General features: G+C 37.4%; 1 protein-coding gene across 1 annotated transcript; it reads left to right on the top strand.

The window, feature by feature from the left end:
• Positions 1-25,665, top strand: fbxl16 (F-box and leucine-rich repeat protein 16). Its single transcript, XM_051886611.1, has 6 exons — positions 1-433; positions 10,897-11,560; positions 15,494-16,002; positions 19,905-19,989; positions 20,150-20,213; positions 20,944-25,665. Exons 1-6 carry the CDS (start codon positions 423-425, stop codon positions 21,090-21,092), a joined length of 1,482 nt encoding a protein of 493 aa, XP_051742571.1. The 5' UTR covers positions 1-422; the 3' UTR covers positions 21,093-25,665.

Below are 25,665 nucleotides of genomic sequence, written 5' to 3'. Positions count from 1 at the left end.
TGCTCACCAGCCCAAAGCGATGCATTATTGATATTTTTGCTGCTATCTCTTTAAATGGGATTGGTCTGTTTTGTGTGCGTGTGCATGTGAGAGAGAAAGAGACAGCGAGTGGGAGGCAAGCTTTGTGTGGAGAAACAGAATGAACGGGTTGTTATTTTAGGCTAGGACATTAATTCACTTGTTTAATATTTCTTTCCATACACATATGAAGTGGTATTTTCCGGCTTTGGTACTGAGAGAGGTTTACATCTCAAATTATCCTCACCTCCGCAAGGAAATAACGGGCAGGGCTGCTGCTGCTGCTGCTGCTACTGGTATATTTATTTATTTTCCCTCATGCGTCCTGCAACGTTGTGGGAAACGCGATCGAGCCAGGCAGCGATCTCTGATTTATGATGGATTAATGGTCGTGTGAGCTGCATATGAAAGAAAGGTAAGAGAATCGACTGCTAATACATTCGATTATCCTTTAATGTGATGCATGTTTTGATCAAGCTTAGATGGCGTTTGACGCAAAGGATTCAAGGAAAACCAGGATACTGGTAATAACAATTGTCCCTGGGGAACAAGCCTTGATAGGAAGAGGATCAATAGTGCTGATCTGAAAAAAGGGGAAAGGACAAGGAAACGAGAATACAACATTATTACCGCTCGGGTGAACGTGCATGTCTTTGGATGCGTCTCAAAACCTAGTGTGCTGTCTACCTAGGCTGCATTTTTGGACATCACAGGCGCATGCTGTCCAAAAATGTTGCACGCGACCGTACACTGCAACAAATATTGCCTTGATGAGTATTATCATAGTACGAAAGATAAATGTAACTAGTACGAGTTTTGTTCGGAGTTTACGTTGACAAATAGCCTGGTTCTGGTTAACCCTCACTTAATTTTGTTAGGTTGATGCTTAAAACAAGAAAATAGCCTACTATTTGCGAAAGAAAGAAAATACACTTAATTCAAACTTCTCAACTAAAATTATTGTTTAGAACGAGACAGAAATACTGATTAATTAAGAAAATGTCATGTGATGCCCAGAGAGGCATCTCTCTAGGTTTTGAGACAGCCTTTGTCTCGCTTATAGGGTGCTGAATAGTCCTCATGTACATGACGTCACCTGTCCGTCTTCCTGAGGTCGAGATGCACACGTTATCCTCCGCGTTTCGCGCGGTTGTCATGACATAACAGGCAAATGTTTTGTTCGATAAACGGCAACGGCGTTTACACAATGATACAAGGCCTTACGGTGTTTGATAATATTTAGACAACTGCATGATTCCACACTTGGCGCCAAGGTTGCTCTCTGTGCAGTGTTATACGACGACAGGAACTTAAAAGGGTAGCTCACCCCAAATTAAAAATCCTGTCATCGTTTCCTCACCCTTATGTGATTTCAAAACCGTATGGTTTCATTATTATGTGACACAGAAAGGATGTTTATCATGTTTAGCATCTTTTGTATACATTAAAGATGAATTGAAGGTTTAGAGCAACAAAATGGTGACTAATAAATGATGACAGAATGCTTATTTTCGGGTAAGCCATTCTCTTAGCAAAAGCTTCACTGAAAGCACATGCACATGGCTTCAAATGAAGACACACCTCTCACTTTACAAGCTCAATAGTTAGGCCTACAGGATTTCTTAACAAGTCTAGTCAGGGATTGATTATGCTAAGCTGTTTAGAAGCTTGGAAGACCCTTAGTGATTAGGACTACTATTTTCATTTTAAAACATCAGTGAGTTAATGAGAGTTATAGGCTATGTTTAGAAAAGCATACATAGCTGTACATAGTATTAGTATAGCACTTTACATACCTGGATGACCGACTACATTTGACATTATTAAGCAGAATACTATAGAGTATACTGCACAGAAAGTACCATAAGGACTCAAACTATGGTCGTCTGAAGCAAAACCATGCCACGAAGTGCTGCTCACGAGGCTATCAGTCCCGGCGACAACATTAAAATGTTAAAATGAAGATCTGGATGAAACATTAACAGTGACACATCTCTTTTTGTTGGTTTGTCAGTAATAAGATCAGCTACAGCTGTAACTAATATCATGGCCCGCTCAACCCATACAGCATAGTGTACACTATCCTCAGTGTAGATTACGTGTCTTCACTTTCATACCGAGCATCCCCTTCTCTCCAGGTCAGTTTTAAGGCCTGTTCACACCGAGGATTAGAACTACACAATCTTAATAATCATTCTAATTCTGTGAGAATAGTGAAGACCACAGCTGAGGAGGACACAGAGGAAGAATATCGTTGAAAACACCTTTAGATTGATTTTTTTTCCCAGCTGAAGAACGATAAAACATTGACAGAGCTCGATTATTTAAAGTGGCAGATGACATAATTGCAGCTTGTGCTTATAATAAAAAGGAACGTTATAGTCTGTTGGTGTGGACACTAATTTAGTTATCATTCTTGGTGTGAATGGGCCTTTATCAGGTGGCTATTATTTCAGTCTTTTTTTTAAACAAAGGTTTAACAAAATTAAAGTTTTGGCTTCCCACATGGAACACTTCAGACTGTCTCGGATCAACCTGAAGTTGTAACCCTAATTAAGATGCTGTTTTGGTTCCTTCCCTTTTTCAGAGACTATATATCATTCCTTATTTATCTTGTACGACTGCAGTAGGACACATGATTCAAATTCGAAATTATAGTAGCTAGCAGCAGCTCTTCCAGGAGCAAAATAGGTACAGGTGCAGATTTTCTTTTTACATTAATATAATTTGTGAAGTCTGTAATAGTGGAGTGAAACTATTCCTCAGAGTACAGATTTCATACCGTTGTCCCACTTACAAACTTCCAAAGACTTGGTTCAACTTCATCTAACTTCCAAAACTTAATTTGAAATTCCACCAAGGAAGTCTCAGAAGTGCTCTTAAGCCACCTCTCACTGAGAACACGACTAGATTGTGTGGTTTCTTTGAACATGCAAATCCCTCTCAAAGAGACCACTGCCAATCCTGTCCACTCCAAGGAGCTTCCACTATCCCATCTCCCCCGTTCCCTCTCTGGTCCCATCCCCCACCCTCATTGTGTGCCAAGCACCGCACATCTGTCCGTGGCAGAAGTGCCGGGTCTCCATTCTATGCTTGTTTGTTGTCATAGGGCTTGTGTGTTTCGTCAGTAAATCCAAATAACATGGGTAAGGAGGCCGGGCCTGTAGGCGAAATGAAAAGGCTTGCAAAGTAGCAGAGGGGAGAACGGATTTACTCCATGTAGACGGTCTGCCAACAGTTGGATAAATGCTCTGGAAAGTTTGTAGTGTTTTGTCCTTGAGTCATACAGACCAGTTCCCTTGTATTCGAAAGCATTTGCAAAATGACATGTTCTATAATGGCATGTTTGTGAACGAAAAACTTTCAGGCCAAACATCTCCCTGAGTTTCTGGACAGGACTTACCTGTATAACCATATTATGTAAAGTCCAAGTACTCTCTAAAAGTAGACTGCCCAAAGGAGACCTTAAATAGTTAAAATAGTTCATCCCAAAATACTCACCGTCATGTTTCCCAAATTTGCATGGCTTTCTTTTATCTGAAAAACACACACACACAAAAAAAAATGTTTTTGAAGAATGTTTCAGCTGTTTTTGTCCATATTATGAAAGTTGGCAGGACTTTTTCAAGGTCCAAAAAGGACTTCCCTGCCACATACTTCTGGCTTAAAATGACTTGAGTAGCCCTGTTACTGACAAGCATAATAGCTTATGAAAAAATATAGTTAAAAGTATTGGCATGTGTACTCAATCTCCAGAAATTTGTGCTATTTTCAATAAAGTAGGTTTTTGTTTTTTAAGGAACAGACAAATAATCATCTCTAGAAAAGAAGGAAGTACTTAGAAGTTTCTCAGAATTTGGGATTGACCCAATATGAGTCTTTATTCTCACGTCATTAAAGATGTTTTGCAAAATTATTTAAGAACAGTTAAAGGCCAGGATGAAATCATATGAAATATCTAGAGGTAAAAGCACGAGAACAAGCTAAACCAACAGTTTAATCAGTTATTTAGTTGATCTGTTTGTAATGAAGTAGCCAATTTATCTTTGATAATTCTAGCTATTCTAATCCTCTCGGCTTGATTCAGAAAAGAACTTATGTACGTGTGGCATTTTTATTTGGAAAAGTAGAAAGGCGCTCAGCATGCAGTCACAATTTATAGCCGTGTGCTTTTAAAACACCCCCCTAATTATTTAAGAGGTGCTTTTTTCCCTTCTGTATATCCAGATGAACTCCCTTGAACCCATCTGGATGGCAGCCATGCCCTTTCCATGTCTCGCTTTCAAATACTCTGCTGCTTAACTGTTTCTGGAGGTTTTCCCTGGCTACTTCCCCTTTTCAAATTCTTCATGGGGGCGACAGCTGAACTGATTTGTTCTAGTGCTGGATGTAAGGAGAAGAACCACACAGCTTTAGTGTCTTGAATCTGTTCTTCAGAATTTTACTGACAAGCAGATACATACACAGTACTGTGCAAAAGTCCATATATAATTATTTCTCTGTCTCTTTATTAGAATATAACCAGAAAATACAGGAAATTTTATGCAGTATTAAAAAACAGAAAACAAATCTTCTTCTATATAGCAAAAAATGACTTCTATATAGCAATAGCAGGAACCTGGCCAGATTTTCTTCTTTGAGAAACTGGAAGAAGTCCAGGAGGTCACACTAAATACTGATTTCTGCTTAAAGAAGCCATTTTGTTCTGATTTACATTTTGTGTACACATTTCCTGTATTTTCTGTTTGTATTGTAATAAAGACCAAACAAATAAATATGGATTGATCATTAAAACATTGCTAAAACAACAAAGCTGGTGGTGGCCTAAGACTTTTGCACAGTACTGTATATATGGTGTTAACATCCTTTATGTAAAACTGTTTTGGTGAATAAAAACCTATTGACTGAAACATGAGAACTCACACACACCCAGAGGTTATAGTTAGACCTTTGCACAGAGGGGTCACTGTGTCAGAGAACTGCTGAGCAACATATACTGGTTATTTTAACACTGATCTAATGGCACAATACTTCCTCTGCGAGTGAATCACTTTTCTTAATGTGAAAAGTCTAAATATTGATTCTTGACGCGAGAATATCTCTACGGTATTGTGAGGTAAAAATATACTTTTAAATATAGATGCCCACCCCAACCCTTAACACACATTACTCCTTTTTCTTTAAATTTATACATTTTGTGCTGAAATGGAGGGTAAAGAAAGCATATGGATGGGGCCTTGGCCAACTGCCACCACTTCTTACTTGGCACGTATCTCAGTACAGAAAGTTCCCATCAAGCCCCGTTCAGAATATGTCAACAAGCCTACAAAAAAAAAACCTTGTCCCTCGCCACTCAAACATTTGCTGCACATGGTTTGACATTGCGTTGTTTGATTTGCCCCAGTGCAGGGGACGACTAGCCCTTTTTGTGCCAACTTATTGAGTGGGGTTTTTATTAGGAACTCTCAACTGCATTGGCCACACAACATCTTGGTGGGCCAAAGCGCTCCTCTGCAGTGCAGAAGTGTAGCTAAAGGCATTCTGATGTGCTTCATCAGGCAGTTCAGTTGCTCTCCTTGGTGCTGAAGTTGCACTAACAGGTCTCTCTCTCTCTCTCTCTCTCTCTCTGTTTCCTTCACTCCCTTTCCACCTGCTGCACTTTTCCATTTGCTTCCTCCTTATACTTCACATAAATATTTTTTTTGTCTTCATGCCAGTTTTTCCTTTTTGCACACTGCCATTTCACATCAATTAATTTGTGTGTTTTAATAAAGTGTTTTCCAATCTTTTTTTGTTTTATGTACCCCCACAGTCCCATCATTAAAGCTCAAATACCCCTTCATCAATACCAAACCCTTAGCATTATTATTAATCTTAGTAAAATGGTCATTAACATCATGTTTCACTTTAAAATTGCAATGAATCGAATATGTTTGAAAATCAGACTCGTCTCATTTCACCTCTCTTTTTAATGAGACACCTGAGCTTGTTTGCCTTCACAGGTTTTGACACTCCTGGAGAAAATCATGGAGAAAAGTTACTAGCAGATTAAACTCAAAACATATTTTTTATTCTTTCCTCAAACGGGAACTGGACAATTTAGCACAATAACTACAACAACAACAACACAAGATTAATTGTGAAATTTATGTTTTTCACACACATACACACACACACGCATTGGTTCAAATGTTTGGATCAGTAAGATTTTTTTAAAATTATTAATACTTTTGTTGCATTAAATTGATCGAAAGTGACAGTAAAGACATGTATATTACAAAAGATTTCTATTTTAAATAAATACTGTTCATGGGCCTGTTTACACCTGATCACTTACTGATCGGATAGTTATCTGATTTATCAAAACGATTCCATTTACACTTGGCCACATAAATGTGTCTCTGCAAAACAGATATAAATCCAATCTTCAGTTCCCGTGGTATATGCAGATTTAATGGAGTTCACGTCACTGAAAGAAATATGAGCTGCATTTTATTGATCATCAGCTAATTTCAAAATCAAAGACCGCAATAAGAGAGCACAACAACAGCACTGGTAAGATCATTTAGGCTACGTTCATACTGCCAGTCCAAATCCGATTTTTGTGCATATCCGATTGAAATCCGATCAGATTTAGCACATGTGAATGGCAAAAAAAAATTCCGTTCAATCCGTTTGAAGCTACATTCATATGTGGTTTGAAATCCTATTCAAATCGCATTTCTGTAAATCCGTTTCAGTCTGACTGCTCTAATCGGATTTCACGTGGTTTATGTGACCTTCTCACGCCACATAAAATGTAAACATCAGACGTCGCTATCGGAAAACAGTTGTGTTGTTGCAAAGTACCAGACAAGCAGAAAATGACAATATAATGGAGACATGTTTTGAAACCGGCGGAGATGACAGCATAGAATAAAGCTGCTCATATCAGCCTCCTACGGAAGACACAGGAGTCCGGCGCGGCGGCTGCACATTGTCATGTTGTAAATAAGACAACATCTGTATTGCAAACCCATCCATGTTGTAGGTGTTGTTGTTGTTTTTGGCGTATGCCTGCCTATCAATGCAACGTTCTTGCCGTAGAAACCAATGCAGATATTCCGGAAAACAAAGGAGCGGCATGGACACACAAATCGGATCTGTACAGTTTTGATACACAGTGTGGACGTCAATAATTTTAGATCTGATTCCAATCGGATACACAAATAATCGGATTTGGACCGACAGCGTGAACATAGCCTTAGTCTCATTACTTTTAATGAAGATGATAGAGACTTACTTTGAGTTTCATTTGCGGCAGTTTGCGCGTTGGCTTGAAGAGATGCTCAGTTGCTCTTTTGCTCGTGTTGCAGTAGCGCTGTCACATCTGGCTATAACATGTTATATAGCCTACAACACGTTTATTTTTTAGCATTTTTGGGAGGAGTAAAATTTACATATGTAGTTTCAACAACCAGATGCATTTAGACTTGTTCACTTTTAACTGGAATGCGTCTCAGACCACCTCCTGAAGTGGCTTTGAGCAATTGGATTTATATCCGTTTTGGAAGCGTTTCAGAGGGCATTTACACCTGTTCTTTTTACGATCGGATAACTATCCGATCAGAGAAAATGCATGAAGTGACCGGGTGTAAACAGGCCCCCTTTGACATTTTTATTTCCCAAAGAATCCTGAAAAGATGTTTCAGTTTCCACAAGAATATTAAGCAGCACAACTGTTCTCATCTTTGATAATAATTATAGATTTATAAAGAATCAAATCATCATATTAGAATGACTTCTGAAAGATCATGTGACACTGAAGACTGGAGCAATGGCTGTGTGTACAAACTACAGATATTAGTCAAAAGTCAAAAGATTCTAATCTATTACTCTATAATATTATAATATTATTCTATCATATTTAATGTATTATTTATTAAATAATTAAAACATATATATAAAGTTTTCTAGGTTTAACAAAATAGAAATTATTTGAATTATCCATCCAAGTACTCCAATTTGGGAATCAATTTATTTTGATCCATTTCTAATCAAATCTTTTCAGATTCTTGCACTACTTCTCTGTTGATCAGATGTAATCTTAGAAAGCTCCACCTCTTGAGTGTGGGTGGAAATGGGGTTTGTGGTCTGCTTTTTAGCGTTTGTTTTCCCTGGGAAACAAATTAGATGTTTTCCCCCCCACTAGTTTTCAAAAGCTGTGAAATGAGTTGTGCATTTGCATAGTTTTTACCTAGATTGTGTTTCTCTTGTGAAGGTCTAGTGGTCATTCATTCAAAACACTCTCATGCAAAATCAACATGTTTTGCTTTTCTTCATGTAAATCCAAATCATTGACTTTGAATCATTCTGCATTCAAAATCACTATATGCTGGAACATGTAAGTGCTCCAGCTGCGGAGATAGTCACGACAGGGCTTATTGAGAAAAATGTCTGAAAGCAAGCAACGCTCATTGACATTTTACACTTGAACCATTAGTTCACAGAGCACGCACACCTGCATGGAGGGTTTTAAGGTGGACCAGGGTATTGAAAAGGCAGCTCTGGTTCAGAGTATATTCTACAGTCACTTCCTACAAGGCAATTCTCAGAACACTTCTAATATCCTGTATAGTTATTTTATCACTTGCTAAACTGATATTTCACTGACTGTTTATTCTTTTTGTAATTTGGGACATATTTAATGTCATATCTGTGCTGAAATGTCTCTATTCTGCAACATAATTTGCTGATTTTCACTCACACTTAATGCATACAGTGAATGTGACTACATAGTGAATAATAAATGAGTCAGCGAGGAAGTGAGTGAACACCTGCATTGATGGTTAAAATACAGTAAAGCACCTGACACTTATGTTGTGTCATGCACCTCCTGAGATCACCATCATGGCATGTATAAAATGTCAAATTCTTTCCATACTGAAATTTACTATCAGTGTCTGTAGGGAAAAAAAAACAACTTGTGTCATCGTGCTTACTATGACAATCGATGTAGATATATCAGATATTGAACAAACAGATCAGGGGCCGTATTCACAAAACATCTTAAATCTAAAAGTAGCTCCTAAATTGCCGATTTAGGAGAAACTCTTAAAAATAATGGGCGTGTTAGTCCTAATTTTAGGAGTCCTAAATTTTTGCTCTAAGAATATTTCACAAAGCATTTTAGCGCTAAAACTAGCTCCTAAATCTGTGAAATGTTAGGAGTAGTCAAGAGGACTCCTAAGTCACTAAGACCAAATCGCAAACAGTCCTAATCCACCCAAAGACACTGTACACCATTGAGGCAATAGCGATTGAGCCTTAGGTGCTGAACTTTTTCTTCATAAATGCAATACATTAGATTTGAATCTATGATGAGGCGCCAAAAATAAATCTTTAACAAACAAATAAATATTGTCCGATTACCTGTGGCAGTGGTTTTCATGAGTTCACACTTACAAATGATTGAATAGAGTAATAAAATATATAATAAGCGTATTTGGTGTACTGTCCAAGGGGATCGAGGGCTCCGAGCTTGGAATTTAGACCAAACCCAAAGTTCTCCCCATATCCCCAGCCGAGAGTGAGGGACAGGGTGGCGGAGGGATGCAGAAAACTGTCAAAGTAACTATAGGCGAGTCGGCTCTCATCTGTGTATTTTTATTCCTCTTCTTGTGCTGATTAGAAAGACCGTTTGAATGTGTTCTTCCCAAACTTTGTTTATAAAACATAATTTGTCGCTTGAATTCTGCATTCTCTTGAGATGCAGACATCCAAGAGGCGGACAATTAACTGTATATACTAGTTTAATTAATGACACTTAGCCTACATTTTAAAACCTTTATTTGAATATGGAAACATGACACCTCATTCTACAATATTTCTATGATTAAATCGCTGACTCCTCCCCCATCAGCCAATCACTGTGTGTATACTCCATAGTAACGAGGTCAGCCCCGCCCTTACTCTTAGCTTAAGACTTCAGTCTATTCCTTAGTTTGTCTCAGCAGCTTTGTGAATAGGTTTTAAGAGAAAACTCTTAGCTAAGAACTTTTACTGCTATTTAGGAGAACTCTCAGTGGTAAGATAAAATGTTTTGTGAATACGGCCCCAGATTACTTGCTAAATCACAGTGTAGACAGTCGGTCTTAAAGATCAGATTTGAAACACAAAACGAATTTGGTCAGTGTTAACCAAGCCTCTGAATCCAAGTCTACTGTTACAAATATTAGGGTACAGTAGGGCTAAAAAAAACAAACAAAATAAAAAACCTTAAGCCGCCCACAAACTGTGTGACAAGAAATCGTAAAAAAAGTTTGTTTTGATTAAAAATGATAAAGGCATATAAAGGGGCTTTTACCCAAAGTTTGGGGGCAAAAGTCTGAAACTGAAACAAACAGTGTTTTTGTCTTTGTCTTTTCAAATGGGACTTTTAGCCCCACAAGGGCTTTTTACCACAATAGATGAGGATTTGTTGAGGGGAAAAAAAAAAAAAAAAAAAAAAAAAAAATATATATATATATATATATATATATATATATATATAAATAATGTGTGTGTGTGTGTGTATATATATATATATATATATATATATATATATATATATATAATTTTATATAAAATAAAAATATGTTGCTAAAAATAATTATCTATCATATCTGTGGGCCAGTGAAAATGTGAAAATGCTGGCAGGGCAAGTAGAAATCTGTCATTGTTATTGTCATTGTTAAGCCCTGCCATAATAAATTAACACTTTTTAAAGAGCCGTGATCACATTTATGCATAGTGTGAAAAATAATATTCTTTTTTTTTCAATTAAAATGTATTTTTAAATAACACTCTCAAGATATTATTGCATCCAAGAGCAATGATTCAACTCTGGTCTATTCACAGGCTTCCAATGCTGAATATGTCCACTCCCAGTGACCTCAAGTCTCCCTGCGTGACGCGGAACGGCATGGTCAAGCTGCCCCCCCAGCCCAACGGCCTCGGTTCGGCCAGCATCACTAAAGGCACACCAGCTGCCAAGAATCGCCTGTGCCAGTCGTCCTCTGTGCCCACCATTTTGCCTCCCCCGAGCCTGCCCTATCACCTGGAGCCCCTGCCCACAGCCGCCTCACTGCTGGGCCCTGACTTGGACACAAGCCCTGTGACTGCCATCAAACCTCCCCTCCGGCAATTTCCCAAAACCCTGCTGGAGAGACAACTGGTGCTGGACGAAAAGGTGCTGAACCGGCTCTTATGGTACTTCACCACAGCAGAAAAGTGCATTCTTGCCCAGGTGTGCAAGACATGGCGGAAAGTGCTCTACCAGCCCAAGTTCTGGGAAGGTGTGATGCCCATTCTGCATGCCAAGGAACTCTACACTATCCTGCCCAATGGGGAGAAGGAGTTTGTTAGCCTGCAGGCTTTTGCTCTTAGAGGCTTCCAGTCCTTCTGTCTGGTGGGGGTCTCTGATTTGGACATTTGTGAGTTCATCGACAACTATCCGCTGTCAAAGAAAGGAGTCAAGTCTGTCAGTCTTAAGAGGTCGACTATCACAGATGCAGGACTTGAGGTAATTATATCCATGAACATTTGACAATGAAGAAATGCAAATATCATTTTCATGCAAAAAACGGTTAGTAGTGTTGTCAAAAGTACTGACTTCGGTACCAAGATCATTGTAGCCAAAATAATATGTAAGGCAGGACTTGTTTTTGTCCATCAGAAATTGATGGGATGGTTGTGATTTGCTATTGCTGTGATGTCATGTGAGTGACAGGTTGTCCCGCCCTCATGCCAGTAAACAGTAAAGTTATTCTGATTAAATATTACGAATGCACATTCATTTTTAAAAAAAATGATGTGCACAGATAAATCATTTATAATAAATACTGCAATATTCCATAAAAAACAGGAATAGTCAATTTTGATTTCATGGCACTATTTAAAATAATTTGTTAACAGAACTTGTTATGAATAACCTTACATTTTGCTTTGCAATAATCACATAAAAAAATATGAAATGAAGTACAATAAATATTTAAAGTATTTAATTCTAAATTATTGATTATGAAAAGTTGATGTAGTATTTCAAACATTTTAGTTGAATCGCTATTACTCCTAAGAATTACTCTTTATGATTTAAGATTTCCATCATTTACCGCCCACCCCTATTAAGTATGACTAAATAATTAGCTGGATGGTAATGTGGTCAGAAGCACCTAACATACATGGTTAGAAATAATTGTGTTTTGCAAGAACATGCAGCAATGATCACACTCATCACACTTGTCTCTATGCTGTTGCTATTCTAGGACTAGGCTTTTGTTGCCATGGTGAACTCTCAAATTGTTCGTGACGGCATCCAAGCTTTTTTCCCCTCAGATATGCAAACCAGCATGTGCAATGATAGAAGCTGGAGCTTCTTCTGTCTGAGAGAGGACTGTGCACCTCGGGCTTGTTTGTGAATTATATAGGGCAGGGCAGATATCACAGCACAAGGCTTGGATCACGACCAAGTACTTAATAAAAGAGCAGAGTCCTGCCTTCAAGAGTTGTTTTCTTGCTGAATTTAGCTCTTTCACTTGCATTTTGTCTCAGTCCCTTCATTATAAATGTCACTGAAAACTTTAAAGGGTTAGTTCACCCAAAAATGAAAAATTTGTCATTAATGACTCATCCTCATGTCGTTCCAAACCCATAAGACTTTCGTTCATCTTCAGAAACAAAAATGAAGATCTTTTTGATGAAATCTGAGAGCTTTCTGTCCCTCCATTTGATGCGACTACCACTTTGACGCTTCAAAAAGTTCATAAAGAGATCGTGAAACTAATCCATATGAATCGAGTGGTTTAGTCCAAATTTTCTGAAGAGACTCGATCACTTTATATGATGAACAGATTTAATTTAGGCTTTTATTCACATATAAACATTGATCAGCTAATGTAAACAGAAGCTTAAACGAACTTGCTTGATGTGAGAGAACAAACCTCTTCCGGAAGCTCAAACGTGCTGCGTAACACACGAGAATGAACCTCATTGGTTCTCGCACATGTCATGCTTGAGCTTCTGTTTACCACAACTGCTGTGTGAGTTGATTAATGTTTATATGTGAATATAAGCCTTCTGTCTCTTCAGAAAATTAGGAATAAACTGCTCGATTCATATGGATTAGTTTTACGATCTCTTTATTAACTATTTGAGCGTCGAAGTGGTAGTCGCGTAGCTGTCTATGGAGGGACAGAAAGCTTTCAGATTTCATCAAAAACATCTTCATTTGTGTTCTTACAGGTTTTGACAGAATTGTCATTTTTGGGTGAACTAACTTTTTAAGTGATTAAACAGAAAGTGTGCACATTGTTCCCTCGTTTTTCTTTGGCTTGGTAAATAGGTCAGTGAGGTCACACAAAGTTGCAGTCCTTCTGAATGCAAACACTACCACAACAATTAGGTCAAATATTCAGGTGTACGTTATTTAAGCCATACACTAGATATATATTTTAGACAATTTCTTTACATTTAATACACATAAACTGCATATAATAGCATTATAAATAGTTCTATGAATTTTTCTAATTTGGAATACAGTCATATTTCCCAATGTACATCAGTCAGGTCAAGAATTAGTATTAGAAGAAGGAAAATAATACTCAGTTTCTTTCAGACAAATGGCTCCAAGCTGTTTCTGTATAATTAATGTTATTATTATTATTCTTCCGCTTCTTCTTCTTCTTCTCCCAAATGAATCGCATTTTTGAGGGCCTAAACATGCTCGAATTTTCATTTTGTTTTGTTTAAAAAATGAAAGACTGTGAAATTAAAGGAATGAGGTTCAAAACATATTAAGCTCTATTGACAGCATTTGTGATTGTTGATTACCACTGGAAATAATTTTGACCCCTAATAATTCTGTCCCTCCTCATTAATTTAAAAAGAAGCAAAAAAATCACATGTAAACTGCACATCTGGCCAAAACCGAAATCAGGTCTCTTGAATAATAATCTGTTTTGTGACATAAGTGTTTGGCTAAACAAACAGTAAGCAACACGTGCGCTGCCACTCACTGGTGATATTGTGCATGCATCAGGTTATTTCCATCCTTTCCGATCTGATCAATGATTCCAAATCTTGAACTTTGTTGTCGTTGTAGAGTTTCTAAAAAGGCGTTGAGACCGCACACTGCAAGCGTCTGCAACATCAAGGGAAAGCCCTGGGGCGTTGCATAAACTTAGCCACTATGTTAAGACTATGCTAGTTTAACCAACTAGCAGTTAAATTAGAGGTAATCAGTCTTACTTTTCCGATTCAAATTAGACATATCTACCTTTTTATGTAACTGACTTTAAAAGTTAGGACTTATTTTTTCAACTTATTCCAGTTTTAAGGAAAAAAATAGCTGAATAACTTTTAAGACCAAACTATGCAGTTTAGGAAACCGTCCACTGGTATTCCACGACATCGCTGTGGCGCAAATCACGCGCTGAAAGTTTGGATATTTGCTTTTTTGTTTGCAACTGCCACAAACGAATGTCTTTTGTCTGTAATGTGCAGCTGCGGTTTAAAATTTAAACTCAGAATCGATTCTGAATTTTTGTTGAACGACTCAGAGTGGTTAAAGAAGGAATCGCGATGCCAAGGAATCGTTCTGTTTGCTGTTCTGTTCATTAGACATGTCAAATCTCACTGAAATCACAAACATATATATACTCTCATAAGTAATTATTTAAAAAAAGACATATATAAACAACTGCGAATCTGTGAGTAGGAAAAGTGATCGTTAATTTCTAAATTATGTAAGTTCGCGGCTTACTGTGGAGAATATGAGAAACCGTGGCCAGGTATTAGACGAGTGCAGTAAAAGAGGGTAGAAACAAGTCCATAGATTTTGACTCTTGTCCTAATATCTAGATTTAAGTATGACGGTAATAACAGTCTTAATGTTCTAGTAACCTAATAGAGTTTCATTATGAAAAATTAAACAAATGTCACCATTGGAAAATGTCCTATCTTTTTTTCTTTTTTAATTAGGTTGTCAAACAAAAACCAAAAACCTCTCTGCAACATTTTGGGAAAGTTAGTTCATGCCATGGTTATAAAAATAAAACCTAAAAATAAACATTAGAGAACATCAGCTTGTATTGGGCACACAAAACTTCCCTGCAACATTCAGACAGTTGGTTCTCAAAGAAATAACTAAGTGGGAATCACATTAGGGGAATATTCTGGGCTTTCAAAAGGTTTCTGCAGCCTGCCAAGCACTGCACATTTTAGATGTTTCCCATATTAACACAGTTGAATTAACTGACCTGAGCTGGGTCTGTCCATTAAAGGTGATATCCAGAATGTGCATTGCTGAGGAGGCTCCAGGAATGGTTTAAAAACCCCTGCTCCAGGATAATACTGTGAATATTCATTAAGCTTTGGGCAGCTCTCACCAAACTAAGAGCACATTTGCAGTTGTATGTATGCTTAAAATAACATTGCTCTTCCATCCTGGGCTCTTCAGGTGATGCTGGAACAGATGCAAGGGCTGATGCATCTTGAGCTCTCCGGCTGCAATGATTTTACAGAAGCCGGCCTGTGGTCCAGCCTGAATGCGCGGCTTACCTCTCTCAGCGTCAGCGACTGCATCAACGTGGCAGACGACGCCATCGCCGCCATTTCTCAGCTCCTTCCCAACCTATCGGAGCTCAGCCTGCAGGCCTATCATGTGACCGACACGGCAATGGCCTACTTCACCGCCAAGCAAGGCTACACCACCCACACGCTGCGTCTGAACTCCTGCTGGGAGATCACCAACCATGGTGTAGTCAACATGGTGCACAGCCTTCCCAACCTCACCTCCCTCAGCCTGTCGGGTTGCTCGAAGATCACAGACGATGGCGTGGAATTGGTTGCAGAGAATCTGAGGAAGCTCCGGAGTCTGGATCTGTCCTGGTGCCCCCGTATCACTGACATGGCCCTGGAGTACATCGCATGTGACCTACACAAATTGGAGGAGCTGGTTCTGGACCGGTGAGTGTGCTGAGTTTGCAGCATGGAGCGGAAAGTAAATCTTGCTTATATTTCCTCTTACAGAGCCTCATTGGGAGTAAATTTTGTGTTCAAAAGTAGTGATAGACCAATATATCAGACTGGCTGATTCATTAGCTGTTGTATGAGTTTTTGAAAGTGCATATCATTTTTTTCAATCAATCAATAAATAAATATATAAGTAAAAATGTATTAAATAAATAATAATAAATAATTGTTTAAATATCTAATAAATATATATTTTCATTATTTTAGAAATATTTTTGATAGAATTTTGAGCAGTAGCGGCCTTTGCTATGTTTCACCCATTTCATGTTAAATAGGCCTCTCAACAGAAGGGGCTTCCATTTCCGCTCCAAAAAGAGCCATCATGCTGTGCACACATCAAAATTAATAACAAAAAAATGCTCCCAAAATTCAAGATATGTGTCAAAAATTGTCCCTGTATGAGTTCTTGTTTTTAATATTTAGGCAATACCACACAAGCAAGAGTGCTATCTTCCTGAATATCAAGGCGATTGCAAATGTGATATTGATTTTATACAACAGTTAATAATAAACAAGTTAATATTAAGTGACTTACATTTGAGACTATTTTTTTTTTTAAACCTTGTCCGTTTTTGTTCATTTTTGCCAACGAAAATAGTTCTAAACTAGAGTAATTGCGCATCTCTGAGCAACAGTGAATCTGAATTATTGAGCAAATCAGTCTAATGACTAATTCAATGACTCAATCATAAAGACAGTAGCTGTGTTCGAAATTACATAGCCTTTTGAGTAGGTGCTTATTTTGAATAAGTAATTACTTTTTTACTGCTACAAAAGTATGTTCTATATAGTATGAATGTGTGTAGTATAAACGTAATCTGGGCGTACTATATTCACCATGTTGTCATTATAACCTGACCTATCAGCGTAAGTTGCGTCGATTCACTACCATTCACAAATCCTCTCCTGCAGCCTCGTGGGATAGTAAAGTGTAGTAAAGTGCGTATGCAGGGCACGGGAAGATATTTTAGGTTGGGGTTGCTGTGTTTTTTGTTTGTTTGTTTGTTTTTTCAAATTCACCACATTTTAATAAACAATATCGAGTCTATAAAAACTCCACGAAGCACAACAAGCATAAACACTCGTTCACACCGCGTTCCAAATTATTATGCAAGTGACATATCAGTAAGATTTCAGTACAATAAACATTCAGATTTTAGTTTTTCTAAGAAAATGTTTGTTTGTTTATTTGTCCATGTCTTTTTAGAAAACTGGTATCAATCTCAGACAAAATAATTTGCCAGGTCTATGGAAACCCTACTTAGAGGTTGTTCCACATTATTAAGCAAGTCACAGTTCTCATGCAGTATGGGGAGGAAGAAAGATCTTTCTGAAGATGAAAAGCATGAAATGGTCCAATGTCGTGCAAAAGGCAAAAGGAAAACAACTAATATTGTGTGAAAACTGAATGGAGATTATCAAATTATCATAAGATTTGTGAGTGATTTAGAGCACAGCAGAACTCGGTCAAATAAAGGCTTATTAATGAAAGTTCCTGTCAAAAAATGTATTGTATTAAAAGGGCAGCTATAAAAAAGCCAGTGTTAAGCAGCAAACAGGTATTTGAAGCTTCTGGTGTCTCTGGAGTCTTGATTTGCCGCCACCTACTGATGGTTTCAGTTTAATTTTTAAAAGTATCATTTCAGTTTTTCCATCATTTCATTTTTCTACATTTATGTCTCACGCCTGCAGCTGATATTATCATACCTGCGGTCTACCATGCTGCAAGAAAGACTGTCCACACTTGCTGTCATTCGAACATGACGTTATGAGATTGCTAGAAAAGGATAAACTTGTTAGAGCTTTTGCAGCAAAATTCTATTTGTATTCATATATAATTCCTATTCCTATCACTTATCTAATCCCTGTTCTCTAATTTTTATTTCTTTGCTCTCAATGCCTGGTCATTTCACTGTCCAAGGTGCTTGATGAGGGCCTAAGAGAGTGACGAAGATTAAATGCTGTTTTTGTTTTCGGTCCTGATTGTGATTGTGTTTTGATTGGTCGTGATCAGTGTTGGAGAAAGTTACTTTTAAAGGTAATGCATTACAATATTGTGTTACTCCCTAAAAAAGTAACGAATTGCGTTACTTAGTTACTTTTTATGGAAAGTAATGCGTTACATTACTTTTGCGTTACTTTTTCCTCACCTGAGCTGGGCTTGCTTGCTTGTTTGTTTATTAACAACAAGAAAGTTCTATTTTTGGCTAAATTAAAGGCCCTTTCACATCAAAAGTGAAATGAATAAGCTTCAGGCTGAAGGAAATGCTAATTCACGCCTGTACAGTAGAGGGCGCAGCTCAAACAAACCTTTCAGCTGTGCTGCCATTCTGGATTGAAGAGTACTCTTACTTTAGCAATAAAAAATAAAAAAAATAAAACACAAATGTGATGTTTATCTAAAGTCATTTTTGCTTATTAGTATGGTTGAATTGGGTCATCGAAAGTCAGCAGCAAAGACATTGGTTAATAAAGTAAGATTAAATACATAAAGTATATTTGTTTAATTTAATAAATTTAATTATTACAGGTTTGTGCAATATTCTGATATTGCATTTCACTGTTTTTATTAATTTTGAGGAATACTGACTCTGTTTTTGTTCAAGTAAGATGAGTAAATGCTACACTAATAAAACTACAATAACCATCATGTTTACACAGCACATACAACAACTCTGTACTCAGTTTCTCTCAACATGAGGTCAGGAGAGCTGTCAGTCAATACATGGGAAAACAAACTAACTTGTGTTACTTATTTGAAAAAGTAACTCAGATATTTTGTTGTAAATTTAAAAGTAATGTGTTACTTTACTAGTTGCTTGAAAAAAGTAATCTGATTACATTACTCAAGTTACTTGTAATGCGTTACCCCAACACTGGTCGTGATTATGGTTAAGGGATAGGATCAGTGGATAAGTGGTAGATACATAGGCCGCCCCTTATTTTGAGTAAATATTTTGTTATATTTTCAGAATTTTTGTATATATATTTGCTATTATATTCAATTACATTTATACAATTACTTTGGGGCTTTTCACTGTTTTTACAGTGGTGTTCAAATATGCTGATTCATTTAGGAATGAAATAATTTGTGAATCATTGAGTTATTCACTGAACTGATTAGTTCACAAACACTGATCAATGCAGGAACAAAACAACACTATGCTATGGTGTTTAGCTCGGAAACGCACAACGTTGCTGCGTTGTATATTTCCATTGGAGCAAAAATAGAAAACAAATAAGTTACTACCAATATTCTGTGTAAAATGTAAGCTACTCAATATAAACATCTTGTTAAATTAAATTGTTGTACACATCCAAAATCACATACAGCAGTTGTGCTGTATTCGTGGGGTCGCTTTAGCTTTCTAGTTCATCTCATTTTTTGCCAGCGTTATTAGTGCTTTTTTTTTTTTTTTTGTTTTTTTTTTGCATAAAATAAATCGAAGAATAAGATACACCAATGACAAAACAATTTCAAATACTACAGAATTTAAAATCCTTGTTCTGTAACAATTTCAATGGAGTGCTGTAATTAAGTGATTATCTTAATATTTAATAGCATGATATTTTGATACATATTATGGTACTGAATGATTACCATATTCATATACCATGTTATTTACATGATACTCCATAAATAAAGTATGTTAAAGTATGAAATTCCCCTGGTAATATCATGGTATTTTTTTGTAAGTAAAACTTTCTATCTACCTACACTGAATAATTAATCTGAACATAATTTCTCAAAAAATGATTTCTGGACCAGTTATCGTATGCCTAAAGATGATACAGTCTGAACGTAAAATAACTCTCCTTCATATGGCTATATTCAGATGTGTGCGGATCACAGATACAGGCCTGGGCTACTTATCTACCATGTCAACACTGAGAAGTCTCTACCTGCGCTGGTGTTGTCAAGTAAGTGTCTGTCAAGCCCTCTTAGTCACCTAAATGGGATAATCTTACTATGATAATAAAGTTATGGGTAGTTAGTTGTCCATTCACTTTTTTTAATCAATCACAACACATTGCTAAAACTGCTTGAAATTTCATGTCAACTCCCCTTGTGTGCTTTTAGGTGCAAGACTTTGGGTTACAGCATCTATATGGCATGAGGAGTCTTCGTCTTCTCTCTCTAGCAGGTAAAACCTCTCTTTCTCTGAAAGTAGCGTGCTGATTCTGCAGGATTCACTGATAAAGTCCTGATGAAGCACTATAATGAAATGACACTATGTTTTAAAGTAGATTGTTTCTATGAATACCTGAGCTTAATCATGTTATGGAAAAAGCTCAGTTAATCCCTCAAAACCAGATAATGCTGTCAGAGTAAAAATATATTGCTTTGTAATAAGAAAAAGATAAGATAAACTTTACTTTTAGTTGATGAACACATAATCACGGTGTGATATACGAGTCTAATTTTAAAGAACATTGTACATTTGCAGATCAGAAATATCTGCCTGTTTCAGCGAGTTTCTTTTAACTAATATTAGTCAATGTAATTTATTTACCATGAGAATATTCACTTTTAAACATTCAATTCCTGTGGATGAAAACACACTTCCTATCAAAGTGATTATTTAAACTGCATTTATTTTGGCTAGAGACATTTTTTACACACAAAGTACACTTAATGTGCCATTAAAATTTTCTTAAATAATGTTTTTAATTATTTTAATCTTTTGTCAGCATTATTTTTATTATTATTATTTTACTTACTTTACCTGTAAAGGTTTAACAAAGCAAAATCAGAATACTTCCTGGTTGGGAATCATCTGTGATGCAAATAGTAGTGTTGTCACACAGTATTATAAAACAGGAAGTGAGCTGTTAGCGTTTGCATTCAGCCAGCTCTCATTTACTCTGTCTCAGGGTGCCCTCTGCTGACCACCACTGGCCTATCAGGCCTGATCCAACTGCAGGAGCTAGAGGAGCTGGAACTGACCAACTGCCCGGGTGCCACAGCCGAACTCTTCAAATACTACTCCCAGCATCTGCCGCGCTGCATGGTCATCGAGTAGAGCAAAGAGTTTCATGGGCACCAGCACCCACCACATCACCAAAACCTCCTCCTACAGACTGATGATAAACCCAACTTCATCCTGGACTCACAGGGAGAATCAATGAGAGAAATTGAAAGGAAGTTTATTTTCTGGAGGGGTGAAAAGGGATCATTGACATGGAAGATAAAAGAGAAAAAAGGTCGGAATGGGCCTGGAGTGGCGAGCGAGAGGGAAAATGTACAAAGCGCAGTGGCTAGATCTTTCATTAAATAACATGACACATAGGAATCAGGCCCCACACATACATGAAACATGTTCCTCCACTGAACTGTGAGACTAGCTTCCATGTCTCATCCAAAACTGTTTATCTTGAAGTGACAAAGGTGTGCTGCCTGTTTGAGCTGTATCCCATATCCAGGGAAAGATAGAGAGGAACCGAGACGTTTAAGGGAAAGGACGAGGTTAAAGAGCCACCGCGACAGGGTCTCTTCGCTTTTGTCCAGCAGCACCTGGGTTTCTCGCTCCCCTCAGTGGTGCTGCCGCTCTATGTTTGTGTCTTATCAAAGGAAAAAGATTGAGAACTTTAGAGATGAACAGCTATGTAGATTTTCACAACGCTACTTGCTTTTTGTCATGCGGTTCTCTTTTTGTCTTTTTTTTTTTTTTTTTTTAAATATTATTTTTTTAAGTATTATTTTTGATGATAAGGATTACTGTGAAACATTTATGGTATGAGTTTGAGGTTTTGGACACTTTGAATAAGATGGAAATCCAGGTACGGTGAAGGTACAGTATTAAGAGGTACTGTCCTTTGAAAGGAACCAGCATAATCAGAAGTCAGGAGGTTATTTTTTCCCCCAGCAGATTGCTCTTTTAAAGACATTTCCAGATATTTTGAGTTGCGGAGTGGATCGGATCGGAACTTCTCATACATTTTAATGTGGTTCAAAGGGACTGTGGTTTGTACAAAAGACAGCTTGGCTTTTTTCATCTGCCTGTTTTGTTTTAATTCCATTTTGATGTCAATTGATATTAGTGGCTTATGTGCAGGTTTCCATATTAATCCTGATTTAAATGAAGATGAGATCTTTGACTGATCCCATAATGCAGCGGGGCCACGTGACGGCCTTTCACAGACTGAAACTGCACGTCATTGCTTACCTGTCACCAGGCCAAACCATTACAGCATGGCAATTCTGAAGTTTCTTACAGTCCGGGCGCAGTGACTCTTTCAGCCCAAATGCTTTTAAATACATCTGATTAATACAGTTTACAGTGATTTGCATCAAATGCAGAGGCAGGCCAGTGTAATTAAAGTGATCACAAACATCCCACACAAGATTATTACAGTAGTCTCTCTTCATCTAGCTTTTTTTTTAGTTTTGCTTTCCCATTGAGCAATACCCACATGTCTGCTTTTAGATTAGATTAGTAGCACCTCTTTTTATTTTCAGAGATGCTGGGGGTTCTTCGCCCTCACAGTTGCGCTCATCTGTGGTGCCTACCTCATTGTAAAATCGGGGTACATGGGATACAGTTCTGCAAGAGAATTTACAGAAACCAAACATTTCTTCTTTTCCAACCCGCTCCATACCCCATACCGAACCCTGCATTTGTCTTCTCAGGAGATTAATGTGCTGCTCAGATCATCTCAGATAGGTCTGCTGTGATGTTAAAACCCTTAACGTTCACCCAGTCTCAAACTATAACACATGCAAAGTGGCAAAAAATATGGCATGGTACACAATTGCGGAGTCTTAGATTGGTGAATAATTTAATTAAAAGCAACCCTTAAGTTCTAACTAGTGAAATGTTTACCTTTGAATATTATAATCATACGATTTGCTACTTTTTTTCTTCAGGAAATTGTAGAAGAATGTACTTGTGAGCTTTTAGATCGATTAACATGCTATAACGCACTCAAACCAGGGATTTTGCCTGAACTACATTATCTGGACTGAAAAAATAATTAAAAAATGATTCTGACTAAATAGCTCACTCTTAAAAAGAAAGGTTTCTAAAGCAGGATTTCAGAGCGATGGCATAGAAGAACCTCTTTGGGTTCCCCAAAGAACCTTGTAGTACACGGTTTTTAAACAAGCCACCATTTTGTCAACCTTTATTTATTAGAGCGTACCTTTGAGATGAATGAGACTTCTAAAAGACAGCTAGCTATTATAGACCTCTTTGATTTAAACATGAAGCTATCTTACTCAAAAAAGTGGAGAACAAATCTAATGGATACTATGCCAGGATAATTCCAACATCACTGTTTTCAAAGTGAACACTACCCTTTCCCACACTAAATCACCTAAGCTTTTTACAGATTGTATCTACTAAAAGATACATTTGCATAAACATTAGCACTCACCTCAGACAGTCGATCTCTCTTCGTGTATATAGTGACCTGTTTAATGGGGGGGTCACAGCTAATCAGCGGTAGCGGTTGCTGCTTATCCAGGCGAGATCCCCTGAGACTTTTAATCTCACTACCTTGTGTGACTTTATCTTTTGAATCATTGAAGTTGTTACATATTTATTTGCTTTTACTTATCATTAGTAGGGGGTTAATTTATTGACACGATGCACATATTTATTTATTTATTACTTTTACGAGGACGATACTAGGTTTATTTATAGGCAGAACAGAGGGGGTAGCTGAGGAGACAGGAACTAGCGTGGGAATTGGAGTTCAGTTTTTGTCAGATGAATTGGCTTTTTTTTTGCCATGGTTTCAACGGTTCAACTGCAACCTCTGAGGCGCATGTTTTTGGCGGGCAAACTGTTGACACAGCTGACAGAAGAATGGAAGTGAAGGGCAATAACTGGTTGACAGAGGCATGGCTGACAGTGAGTTGACCTACCACTTCTAATCCTCCTGCAGCCCATTATTTTTTTTTCTTAATGACTAATTTTGTTTTTGGTTGTAAAATGGATGTCAGTTGAGCTATAGTGAAACGGCATTGTCTCCAGGATTGGATGTTGAATTCTGCACCAGGAGCTCAAAATTTTGCTGTGTTTGGTTGATTTGAGGTATCCTGATAACTGTTTGAAGACGTATTGCAGTATTACGTTTGTCTTTTAAAGAAAATTAACTAGCGAAGGTTTAAAGGAAATCCCATCAAATTGCTTTTCATTCCACATGTCTCCATTCATTGATAACATTTAACGGAACCATTTGAGATGAATGAAATAAAAAGAGATTATTATTATTATATCACTAAGGCATTGCATAGTATTTGAGGACAATTATATGAAACTGTCGGAGATATTGTATTAATCTTGTATAAATAATATTGTTTTGACTTCAAACCCGAGCCTTTTCCCTCTTTGTATGGAATCAGAGTTTATGTGTGTGGGATGGATTTTTTTTCTTCACCTAATTGAACCCTAAATATAAATATAACTCATGCACTAACCCCACTGTAATCTGTAAATATATATCAATATGTCGAGGTCATCTGTCGGAAGGTTTCAACTGTTTTTCAGGCTGCCTGCTCTAATCGCGCACGTCTATACCGCTCAGCAGAGAAACCTGGTCAAGAAAAGAGGCAAGATATGCAAAAAGGTTCATGTCTTTTAGCGATGAATCACATCAGCAATCGATAATATAAGAGACTTAAGCTTGTCTCACTTTGTACATTGAGCTAATATCAAAGACATGTTAATACGGGCTAAATGCAAGAATATTAACAGATGTTTATTGTGTCTACATTGACACTGCGTGGGCAGCGCGCGTACGCCTGCTGTCGTCCTCATATGATCGAGGCAGGGTTACTTTTCCGAGTCTATAATGAAATACTGGTACTACTGTGTGAATTTCGCTTTCCTACAAGACAATTCTGGCTGGCAGATATATGGAGGGTTTCTGTCTGATTTACACTGTAAATTTAAACCATTTTCAAGGCCAGTTTCCATGAATAGTGCTCCTCTATTCTTGCTCTCTAAAGGAGTTTTACTAGCTTACCACATCCAGAGTGTGTTGGCAGTTTCTGTTCACCCTCCAGCTTGCTTTTAACTCTAAATGTCTGGCGCTTTTAATTGTTAAGCGAATAGAATAAATCATCTGTTCCTCTAACTCTTCCCAGCTAACATATTCATACCAGGATTGTTTCTTTTTATAAATTTGAGAAAGACATGATTCAACAACAGAGAACGACTCTTTTGTTGACTCTTTGTATGTACGTGTACATGTAATACTAAAACAATATTAGTAATGCTTTTGACATTCATACAGGGTCAGTAACAACAACTTTTATTCTGGTGCAAACACTTGGTTTGGGTGACTGTGGTTCAACAGCCTAATGAGCAATGTTAGATATCCTCCTCACACTGATTATCTAAAATGTTTCTTTCATTTATTTGGTATTTTATTTCTCTGGTGTGACATGAGCATGTCACAGCTCTCGGTTCTTTAAGGTACATTTCTTTTTGTAAATACTGTTGTGGTGGTTAATTTAAAATGGAAGAGAAAAAAAAGAACGTTTTATGAACTCCATCTCATGGCTGCAGTGCCTTGTCAGACAAGCGTTGTTGTTTTCAATTGGTTGGTTCCAGTCTGCACCATTTTAGTAAAAGTTGTACAAAATAA

This window comes from Ctenopharyngodon idella, chromosome 3 (genome assembly GCF_019924925.1).
Source record: "Ctenopharyngodon idella isolate HZGC_01 chromosome 3, HZGC01, whole genome shotgun sequence".
NCBI classification, from domain to species: Eukaryota; Metazoa; Chordata; class Actinopteri; order Cypriniformes; family Xenocyprididae; genus Ctenopharyngodon; species Ctenopharyngodon idella.
Note: the sequence above shows the minus strand (reverse complement) of the source record. Positions and strands in the feature narration are given on the sequence as shown.

Coding starts and splice junctions, on each gene's coding strand:
- fbxl16 (XM_051886611.1), top strand. Junction 16,003..19,904: donor GAGGAGCTGGTTCTGGACCG/GTGAGTGTGCTG, acceptor GGCTATATTCAG/ATGTGTGCGGATCACAGATA. Junction 19,990..20,149: donor ACCTGCGCTGGTGTTGTCAA/GTAAGTGTCTGT, acceptor GTGTGCTTTTAG/GTGCAAGACTTTGGGTTACA.